Below are 11980 nucleotides of genomic sequence, written 5' to 3'. Positions count from 1 at the left end.
GAAGGTATACTTCCATGGTGTGTGCGCCAAAGTCATGCATGCAAGTATCAATTACCAAAATCCGTACCAACGAGGGCGAGTTAAAAATATTCAGGCCCATAATGTTTGTGCAAAGGCTGTGCAAATGAACTAAAAAGTAAATCAAATGTAGCTCATGAAAAAGTGAGAATAAGAAAACCTATATTGTAGAAATTTACACAAATAGTCTGTTCGCTTCATTATTCCACTGGAAGGTAGTCTTGAAGATTAATATCTAAAAACCCAACACTACGATAATAACCCAATACATCTGACGGTTTGATTTCTCGGAGAGCTTGGAGAACAGCAAGATGAAGGTCTATCCTTGCTAAAGCGTTGTATTCTGGTCTTGAGAGTGTCTTCTTCAGTTTTCCGAAAACAAATTCGGCTGGGTTCAATTCAGGGGAGTAATACGGAGTGTATACTAAAAAAATGCCCATTGCATCAAGCCAAGCTCCCAAATATCGACCTCCTTCGTAATGATGAGTTGGGTGGTTGTCGACGACGATAAAATCACCATATTCTAATACTGGTCTATGGGTCATTGGTCTGACATTCTCGCTAGCATCTTCAAAAAACTGGATGAACTGCACCGTATCAGTGTTGTGATGGATGACTTTCGCAAAACTTAGGCCCTCCAGACTAACCATTAAATGCAATGTTACAGCAGGTGATCGCATGTAACGTTGTATTTCCACTGCCCGTTCACCGCGTAAGGCATGGCCATAGCGTGGATTTATGTCTTGACTCAATTTGATGCCTGCTTCATCAAAGAACTGGATTTTGTTGGGGTCTTCTGCATGCAAGAAATTCACAAATTCATTGCAATATGCTATGTTTTCATCTGTGAATTTCTCGTATGCTACAGGTGTCAGTTTTTTGAAAGTCCATCTCCCACCTGATAATCGAGTTCTCACCGCTCGTCCGAAAGTACTGATAGAAACATCTTCGGTAATATCACCATACTCCGCTATTTTTTCCTTCAGTGCTCGGTACGTCATGGAAGGCTGAGACCTTTTCAAAGTTTCTATTAGTTCAATATCACCATCTTTCAGTTTAGGATATGAACCCCTGTTGCCTTTCACTGGTTTGCATGAGACAAATCGTTCCCATATTTTTCGAATACCACGGTCACTGAAACGGAACTTTTCTGCTACCTCTCGGTAAAACGAAAAATCCCCAGTGACTGGATCGCCACCGCGTAGTAGGATTTCCTGCACAATTAAATCCTGTAATTCTGTCGAGGTTGTTGTCCCTCTCCTCAATCTCCGTCCATATGCATTAATCATGTTATAACCAGCCATGCTTAGAGAGTCTCGTGCTGAAGTGTCATGAAATTCAAATTCAGAAAAGCAAGCGTTGTGTATCTTTTTTGTTAGATAGCCGTGTCCAACTTTTCTGTTTCGCGCGTCCAACTTTTCTGTTTCGCGCGTCGATGTTTTGGCTAGGGGAGTTGATGTTTTCGTTTGAAAAGTTGCCTGTCAGCTACTGATAAGTAGTGGTCGTACGCGCTGGCGGCGGCATCTTTTTTTTTGCCCTTTGAACACTTCGGTAATTTAAGCAGTATTAGACAACCCGTATTAAAGCGGCTATATGGATGAGGATTGAGTAGTCATTTTGGATTTTATAATTTATAAAACAATTTTATCGTTGCGTCCTACTTGAAAAAAACAACAATGAGAAACTACATAGACCAAGAGTGTGTTTGTAACTCAATACATTGCAAAAGATTGATAAATGTGTGAAAAGATTTTTATTTGCACGTACAATAACAAACTTTATACATATTTTGAGCATTTTGGAAAATTTTGAGTTACAAACACAGACTTGGTCTATGTCGTTTCTCATTGTTTTTTTCAAGTAGGACGCCATGATAAAAATATTTTATATAGCCAAAAAGACTGGTTGTGTTAAAGGGCCCATATGAATGAGGATTAGGTATTTATTTTGGATTTTTAATTTATAAAACAAGTTTCCTACTTGAAAAATTAATATGAAACAACATATGCCAAGTCCTTGTTTGTAGTAATTATTTTCAAAAGATTAATAAATGTGTAAAATAGTTGTTGTTGTACGTACAATAACAAACTGTTTACATATTTTATTGTTTTTCATTTATTGAGTTGCAGATAAGGACTTGGTCAATGCTGTTTCGCATTCAAATTGAAAGCTGTGATAAAATTGTTATTTTTTTTAAAACTAAAAAGCCCAAATAAATCTCAATCCTTATCTATATGAGCCCTTTTAACTACTACAGGCTACTGGCTGAAACAGCACAGTCAAACCTGATCCTGAATGTTGTGAATATTTGTCCTCGGTCATACGATATGTCTGACTAAATGGATAAATCCGTGAGTGACTAATGATTAAAAATGACAATGTAATCGCATCCATCTCCCGCTGATTACCACAAAGCTTATATACATCACGACTTGGTTTTAATTTGCCCGTACACTATGATATGTCATTTCAAAAGCCATTAACATGCATTTTAAGGATTGAAAGAAATATTAAAAGAGGATACATTTATCTTATTTGGGGTATTCTGTTTCCTACTTTGCCCTGTTCTCTACATTATACACTATTTCTTGTGATTTCACCGCCATGAAAGTGTACCTTCATTCAAAATAACATATTTCTTACGTCGTTCGTATCTAGCCATCAATGCATTATAATGGTAATAAAGTAGCTAAGATGAAACGGCCTCAATCCAATATAGTGACAGATAGCTGACGTATCGGGATTAACCTTACTATGAGCTAAAGCCCAACATTACTGGCAGTGTAGGAAATATATGACGTTATCATTATATAAAGACAGTCTTAATTCTATTTTTGCTTATTGTGTACACACGTTTGAATTATTCATCATCTTTAAAATGATATTAAATATTAAATATTATTATTAATAACAATAATAATTATTATTATTACTAATTATTATTATTTATTATTATTAATTATTATTACTTATTCATCACCTTTATCTAGAGCTGCAGACAACTCCTTACATTCAGTTATTCATTAGCACTGTGGTAATATACTGATTGCCTATCAAATTATATCTAGTAAGCGAGGAGTGCAGTAGTAATCCCCATCCCGCCCCACCCCTGTACCCCCACCCCACAAATTCAACACGAAATGTAACTATGAGTATAATTCTTTAAAAGTCACATTTAATACTGTCTAAAAAAATAGTCAATAAATATACTGCATACATATTGTTGTACCGGGAGAGAGTGGGTATGTATTTACAGTGATGTATAGTTGGTAGTACTTACCACAGTGAAATGACAATACCGGGGGAGAGTGGGTATGTATTTACAGTGATGTATAGTTGGTACATACCAGTGAAATGACAATACCGGGGGAGAGTGGGTATGTATTTACAGTGATGTATAGTTGGTACATACCAGTGAAATGACAATACCGGGGGAGAGTGGGTATGTATTTACAGTGATGTATAGTTGGTACATACCAGTGAAATGACAATACCGGGGGAGAGTGGGTATGTATTTACAGTGATGTATAGTTGGTAGTAATTACCAGTGAAATGACAATACCGGGGGAGAGTTGGTATGTATTTACAGTGATGTATAGTTGGTAGTACTTACCAGTGAAATGACAATACCGGGGAGATAGTGGGTATGTATTTACAGTGACGCCGGTATAGTTGGTAGTACTTACCAGTGAAATAACAATACCGGGGAGAGAGGGTATGTATTTACAGTGATGTATCGTTGTTACTTTCCAGCTGTGAAATAACAATACCGGCCATGGGGGGGGGGGGGGGTGTTATGTATTATAGCTCAGACCACTGACTAGTAGTGGTCTGAGATTATAGTGACGTATAGTTGCTACTTACCAGTGAAATGACAATACCGGGGAGAGAGCGTGTATGTATTTACAGTGATGTATAGTTGGTAGTACTTACCAGTGAATTGACAGTACAAACGAGAGAGTGAGTAAGAGTTAATAGTAAAGTATAAACTAGTTGGCATCAATAGTAATATTATGAGCAAGTCCGAAACAGCGACGTTTGTCTGCATCAAGTAGATCGGCGTGGTCCTTCTCGGAGAGCTCACCAGCATTGTCAAATCAATGACATTAGCGGCGGTTGATGCTATGAGAAAGGTAGAAAGGCACACAATTTGTGTAGAGTCTGGCAGACCGGTGTTTGTGAACTGCGAATCATTCTTTAACGCCCAATTTGATTCGTATTCCGTACTAGTATTACTGTTATTACTCCAAGCCATCGTTGGTGTTAACTCGTGCGTTAGGATAGATCACCAGATGAAGATGACAAACAGCAGGCAAAGCGGAACTCATCAATCTGTACCACTGCGTTCACTTTGTACGATGTGCTCGGCATCTTCACTGCACGACCATATAGCTTGGACACAAAGTCGGAGGATGGACGTACACAGATTGGTTGAGTTGCTTTTGGTCGAGTATAATGAACAGTGTGCGTTGCCATAACAACATGGATATGAGATTATAATGGCGCCAACTGGCAACGAGACTGCTTTTGTGTGGATAACACATGCCTCAAGAAACACTGACAGTTACCAATATTCACATACTATTGCTTATTTACCAAATTGTAAATTCGGAGAGTTTGTCACGACTTGGCTTGTGAAGAAACGTTCCCGATAAGTATGTCCAGGGGAACGAGCAGAATTTACGGCGGGGGGGGGGGGAGGGGGCTGAGGAGAAAATAGGAGGGAGCACGATAAACAAATAGGGATGCAAAGTGGGCCACGAAAATTCTGGTGCTCTGAAAGTGGAGGGCCACAAAATATTTTGCTTCTGATTTGAACCAAATTAAACCACAGGAACGGCCGTTTACCAAGTATTATTATTATTATATTATATTCACTTTATTGCCAAATTAGAAAAGAAATTGATATCATACATGTCAACTAAATAAAGACATTGGCAATTTGGGAGACCAAAATAAAATAGCTTTTCGCTAATCGGATTTGGCTCCTTCTCACATTCGTTATGCATTGACAATTTCTTAACCCTATATTATATTTGGGGTGGGTGTTTGCCATGAGATTATGTTTGTGTATGCCTTAATCTGTCTCCGTGTATGTGTCTGTCTCTCTCTCTATATATATAGCTCTGTCTCTGTATGTCACTCTCGCTATCTCTGTCTCTCTCCCTGTCTCTATGTTTGGTTGTTTGTCTGTCTCTGTCTCTCACTCACTCACTCTGTCTCTCACTCTGTCTGTCTGTCTGTCTGTCTCTGTCTCTGTCTCTCTTCCCCCCACCTCTCCCTATGCCTATATTATATAGAGGCTGTTGATAGCCAAACAAATGTAGATAGGTAGACAATATAGCCACACAATATTTTAATGTACATGTACTCAGAGTTCAATTAGGGTATTGAAGACAATATTCAAGTACTATGACTTTTATATGTAATACTGTGTATGACTTTTATATGTAATACTGTGTATGACTTTTATATGTAATACTGTGTATGACTTTTATATGTAATACTGTGTTAGGTTTGAAATTTTACGCCTCGAAATGACCTCCTATATGTCCATATTTAAAAAAAGTGCTCACCGTGTGATGGGGTGTCCATTGTGAGATTTCTCCTTTCAAAGCCCGTATCTATTTGTAAAGAAATCTGTTACATTATTTGTATGGACGCTGAAGTCAATTGCCAGTTATTTTTAATGTAATTTACCACAGTTTTACATTTCCAGAATGCGAAGGGGAGGGGGGGGGGGTTGAGATACCGTATAATTGTACATATAAAAATGTATGTGTAGCCGGGGGGGGGGGGCCTAAGAAAATCAGTGGGTTCATTTGGGCGGGAAAACATGAAATGTTTTGAGAGCGCAAAAAGGAGGGCTGCGAAATTCTTTTGACCAAAATATTTTCTCCTCAACCTTTAAATACGGAGTTTTCTATTGGATCATACGAATGGCATTGAGAAATCACAGATTTATTGTCCAACCAGGTATCAGTTAACAGAGGACACCAAGTCTTGTATGGGGGGGGGGGGGGGGTGTTAGAATTTCGCTAACGTTTTTTTCGATAAACATGTACGTAGCTACGTTTACTAAATCGATGTGCCCCATCAAAATGCCACAAACGCAGTTATGTTATTGATACTACAAATCACCACATATCACATTCCAGTTTCTGTTCTCATATATAGTCAGTATTAGCAAACAATGTATTTTATAAGACAAACAAAGCGACCTATCCCAGGGCGAACATATCCTAAAAGAACTACAGAACCCTAACTAGCCTGGCACCAGTGCCTCGGTAGATTTTTAGTAAGTTTCATATATATTCTTCAACTGTGAGTTTGGCATTCATTTTTGTGTTCCTTTTTTCCCTCGGTTACTTAAGTTATAGTCGTCTCCCATGGGCTATATGTGTTCACCTGACTGTTTCGCAATCACTTACTCATCGGGTCATTGTTTCTAGTAGTCTCCCATGGACTGTATGAGTTCACTCGACTGTTCGCAATCACTTACTCAGAGGTCATTGTTTCACACACAATAATACATCGTCGTCGTTTTTTTAAAGACAATTTTATTCAAATAAAGAATTAAAAAGTTCCATGGGCTTGAGTAAGTCTACAGAAACCCTGAAATCTCTTACTTTGTCTCCACACCCATTCATGTAATCCCTACGTGTGACGAGGCTTACAGACTTAGGTTTTATTTCTTCTGTATTAAAAATTTCTGGAGGTGTGTTGTTATATCATGGCGACACGGTGAAGATAATCATATACGGTAGATGGAAAGTCTACTCAAATTTTGTACTAGCATGTATCCTATATTACCAATTCTAGATGTGCTTTCATTTTAATGATTCCGACTTTTTTGGTAATTAGATAATATGATTGTCAAATGTTTGATTCCTCATATAATTAGGTGCATATATTGATAATAACATAATATTGATGGCCACGGTACTATGAATAAAGCATGTTATTATATTGATAATAACAAAGCACAGCAGTAGTGTCCTATAAAGATTGATGTAGGTTTTACATTTAGGACATTTACGGATTTTTTATCAATCGGCTGACAGCTTAAAAATGCAGTCATCAAATTCCCTATCATTTGGTACATTCATTGATGATAACGAAGTCTGCTGATGTAGCTATACATTTTAATGAGTAATTTGCATGATTAATGTTTTTTTTTTTGTAATTTGGCAATATCTTCAAAAGCTGTACATGTAACTCTAATAACAAGGCTTCATCGAAGACACAGACACCAACATTTACCAATTCATACTTTTTCATCTATATGATAAAATATGATCCCATTAGTCTTTACCATGAAGGTCCCTATAGTGATGTGCATTATTGGAATATAGTATCTGATAGTTGTACAAGGTTTGGTTTAATAATCCAAACATTTAGTACACTGAACATCTTGGGTCTTTTGACCATGAAATCAGTGGTCAAAGGGTACATTGTTATCTGAAAAGGCATCATGGATTTAGTGGAGATTCAAATGAGGACATAACTACAGAGCTTCCAGAGTAAATGGGGAAAAACTGAATTTTTGCAAATGTCGCATTGCAAAAATAATACAGTATATGCTGATCCTCGTCTGTAACATTGGTTCCAGATTTGCTTGAAATCAGAGTGAATTAGGTGTGCATATACACTTTGAATATTTTTTAGCTATTTGACCTTAAACCTAAAGGTCAAGGTCAAAGGTCTGGGCCTCTAATGAGAAAGCTGTTGATTGGGAAACATGGGTGTAGATACTCACAAGGTCTATCGTACTTTCAATGCGAGGTCAAAATGAATGTTTAGGACAAAAATGGTCGCTCTACAGACATTACTGCAAAGGTAACACAATGAAGTGATGAGTCCATGTGAACTACTATACCTGATATTTAAACAAGGTTTAGTACAAATAGGCCCATTTATGTCCCCTATATATATATATATATATATATATATATATATATATATATTAACAATGTATTGCCCATGTGACATTGAAGATGAGGGTCAAGGTCAAAGTGTCATTAGAAAGCTTGTCATTGTTAACATGGGTGTTGACACTAATATAGAATCTCTATCTCCTAAGCTTACGATGTTACTGGGCCAAATGTGAATTTTTACAACAAAATGGTCACCATTTTGGATGTTATTGCGAGAGTAAAGAAATGAAGCAACGTGCATATGCACACGATAGCTGTAGTATTTGATGTTTACTGAAAGTTTGGTTTGAAATTGGCCTGTGCTATTTGAGATGGAGGTGGACACGGGCGGGCAGATGCACCAGGGCCCTAAAGAGTAGCCCCCATCGGCTTTGCCATTGGGGCTTATCTAAAATGCTAATGAAATAAAGTGATGTGCATACATCATCTACAGTACACATATTTATGCATATCAGGAATAGGTCTGATAACAGACATCAGTCATTCAGAGGGCTCTGCCTAGTGGGACCAAATAAGGATGGAAACTGTCATAACAGTGAGTATAATAATGCTTTATTGAAATTTATACAGATGTATTACCTTTCAAAAACAAACAAGTCGAAACATTTTCATGATATTAATAATTAATATTATGTATATTATATTACATGTATATACATACGTGTGTGTGTGTGTGTGTGTGTGTGTGTGTGTGTGTAGTTACGTACACCCTACAGTAAATATGTAATCAAAACTCAACTGTGAAAAATACAAAATTACAATATAACTGTTCATGTGGTTGGGTATACTCTAACAACATTCAGAAAAATCATGATTATAAAAATATTTGGGTTGCCATGGAAACCAGACTGACATGTTTGCAATAGAGAATACATGGGGAAATCACTAACAGTGGTTATATTTCACTTATAGTTATTTGTACACAATATCTTCATACACACCACATGACCATGCGTCACATCTTTATGATGTAATCTACTCAAATGTTGCTCAGTTACCATGGTAGCTAGTATAGTGTAGTAATACACTAATATCACTGGTTTTTTGGCACAAAAGTAACAGTTATTCAAAGGTAACATATAGTGCTCATTTAAAGTACATTATCATGAACAATTATGGACAATGTAATGAAGAAAAATATAAAAATTGCCATATTGCCCAAACTTCACCATTTAACACATATATTTTAATAATGTATAGCTTTCCCTTCTAAAAGTAAAGTTTATCTGTTCCCCAATCAAAGTAAAGTGTAACTTCCCTGAGCAAAGTAAAGTGTAACTGTTCCCGAGCAAAGTAAAGTGTAACTGTTCCCAGAGCAAAGTAAAGTTTAAGGCTTTGTAACTGTTCCTCAAGTAAAGTAATGTACAACTGTTCCCCAATCAAAGAAAATGTTCCTTAAAGTAAAGTGTAACTGTTCCCCAAACAAAGTAAAGTGTAACTGTTCCTCAAAGTAAAGTGTAACTGTTCCCCAAACTTGTAAAAGTTCCCAAATCAAAGTAAAGTCTAACTATTTCCCAAACTTGTAAAGTTCCCCAATCAAAGTAAAGTGTAACTGTCCCCCAATCAAAGTAAACTGTAACTGTTCCTCAATCAAAGTAACATGTATCTGTCCCCCAATCTTGTAAAGTTCCCCAATCAAAGTAAAGTGTAACTGTTCCCCAAACCTGTAAATGTTCCCCAAACAAAGTAAAGTGTAAATGTCCAAGAACAAAGTAAAGTGTAACTGTTCCTCAATCAAAGAAACATGTAACAGTTCCCCTAGGAAAGTAAAGTGGAACACTTCCCCAAACAAAGTAAAGTGTAACTGTTTCCCAATCCCATGGCTAGTTTATTTGCAATGAAACAAAATAACACAAAATATACAGTTCAGAAAAGATAATGGAAGCACTGGGTTCTCATTTTGAAAGCATACAAAGTGAAATATGTCATCACATTTAACTTCATGACATTTTGTGAGTTTACCAGTGATATAAATTTATCAAAAGAAGGGTTTTCACAAAACCATCTTGGGAGGAATTCCCTTCTCAGTCTCATCATAACAAGGACAGAATGTTAAGAAATGATATTCATTTTCTATAATGGAAACATTGCCTAAGGTACAGAAGTTACAATAATGCAAGTTTTATGGAATGTTTTGCTGTCTTCATCTCTCAATATTCAGATCATGAGAGGAACAATGAAATCTTGACATTGCAATTCTAAATTTACATGGATAGATACAACTTAAATATTTCTCAGGTTGCAAAGTGGACATAAAAGATGAGTAAGTTCCCAGTTTTGGAGTGGACATTACTCCATCACATACTGTAATCTTCATTCTTTGGGTTAATAGTATAAAAAAATCACTGTACATAACTATTCCTCAATCAAAGTAAAGTGTAACTGTCCCTCAAACAAAGTAACATGTAACTGTTCCCCAAGCAAAGCAAAGCAAAGTGTTACTGTTCCTCAAACTTGTATCTGTTCCCAAATCAAAGTAAAGTGTAAATGTCCCCAAATCAAAGTAAAGTGTAAATGTCCCCAAATCAAAGTAAAGTGTAACTGTTCCCCAAACCTGCAAATGTCCCCCAATCAATCTAAAGCGTAACTGTTCCCCAAACCTGTAAATGTTCCCCCAAACAAAGTAAAGTGTCACTGTTCCTCACTGAAAGTAACATGTAACTGTCACCCAAAGTAAAGTGTAACTGTTCTCTAAACAAACTAAAATGTAAATGTTCCCTAAACAAAGTAAAATGTAACTGCCCCCCCCCCCAAAGTAAAGTGTAAATGCCCCCCTTCCCAAGTAAAGTGTAACTGTTCCCTTAACAAAGTAAAATGTAACTGTCCCCCCCCCAAAGTAAAGTGTAAATGCCCCCCCCCCCTTCCCAAGTAAAGTGTAACTGTTTCCTTAAAAAAGTAAAATGTAACTGTCCCCCCCAAACTAAGTGTAAATGCCCCCCCCCTTCCCAAGTAAAGTGTAACTGTTCCCTTAACAAAGTAAAGTGTAACTGTCCCCCCCCCCCAAAGTAAAGTGTAAATGTCCCCAAACAAAGTAAAGTGTAACTCCCCCCTCCCAAAGTAAAGTGTAACTGTTCCCTTAACAAAGTAAAGTGTAACTGTCCCCCCCCCAAAGTAAAGTGTAACTGTTCCCTTAACAAAGTAAAGTGTAACTGTCCCCCCTCCCAAAGTAAAGTGTAATTGTCCCCAAACAAAGTAAAGTGTAACTGTCCCCCCCAAAGTAAAGTGTAAATGCCCCCCCCCCTTCCCAAGTAAAGTGTAACTGTTCCCTTAACAAAGTAAAGTGTAACTGTTCCCTTAACAAAGTAAAGTGTAACTGTCCCCCCCCCAAAGTAAAGTGTAAATGTCCCCAAACAAAGTAAAGTGTAACTGTCCCCCCCCCCCCAAAGTAAAGTGTAAATGTCCCCAAACAAAGTAAAGTGTAACTCCCCCCTCCCAAAGTAAAGTGTAACTGCCCCCCAAAGTAAAGTGTAAATGTCCCCAAACAAAGTAAAGTGTAACTGTCCCCCCCCCCCAAAGTAAAGTGTAACTGTCCCCAAACAAAGTAAAGTGTAACTCCCCCCTCCCAAAGTAAAGTGTAACTGCCCCCCAAAGTAAAGTGTAAATGTCCCCAAACAAAGTAAAGTGTAACTCCCCCCTCCCAAAGTAAAGTGTAACTGCCCCCCAAAGTAAAGTGTAAATGTCCCCAAATCAAAGTAAAGTGTAACTGTCCCCCCCCCCCAAGTAAAGTGTAACTGTCCCCAAAGTAAAGTGTAACTCCCCCCTCCCAAAGTAAAGTGTAACTCCCCCCTCCCAAAGTAAAGTGTAACTGCCCCCCAAAGTAAAGTGTAAATGTCCCCAAACAAAGTAAAGTGTAACTCCCCCCCCCCAAGTAAAGTGTAACTGCCCCCCCCCCCCAAAGTAAAGTGTAAATGTCCCCAATCAAATTAAAGTGTAACTGCCCCCCCCTCTCAAAGTAAAGTGTAACTGTCCCCCCCAAACAAAGTAAAGTGTAACTGTTCCCCAAACCTGTAAATATCCCCCAAACA

At 37.6% G+C, this 11980-nt stretch overlaps 1 protein-coding gene across 1 annotated transcript; it reads right to left on the bottom strand.

Annotated features, from left to right (window-relative positions):
- Positions 1-218: 218 nt before the first annotated feature.
- On the bottom strand, positions 219-1322 carry LOC144449754 (uncharacterized). The gene has a single exon (XM_078140331.1). It carries the CDS (start codon positions 1320-1322, stop codon positions 219-221), a length of 1104 nt encoding a protein of 367 aa, XP_077996457.1.
- Positions 1323-11980: the final 10658 nt, after the last annotated feature.

The sequence above is a fragment of the Glandiceps talaboti genome, chromosome 18 (assembly GCF_964340395.1).
Source record: "Glandiceps talaboti chromosome 18, keGlaTala1.1, whole genome shotgun sequence".
Classification (NCBI taxonomy): domain Eukaryota; kingdom Metazoa; phylum Hemichordata; class Enteropneusta; family Spengelidae; genus Glandiceps; species Glandiceps talaboti.
Note: the sequence above shows the minus strand (reverse complement) of the source record. Positions and strands in the feature narration are given on the sequence as shown.

What these genes read in the sequence shown, in the direction of transcription:
- LOC144449754 (XM_078140331.1), bottom strand. Translation starts at nt 1,322, where the DNA reads ATGGCTGGTTATAACATGATTAATGCATATGGACGGAGATTGAGGAGA.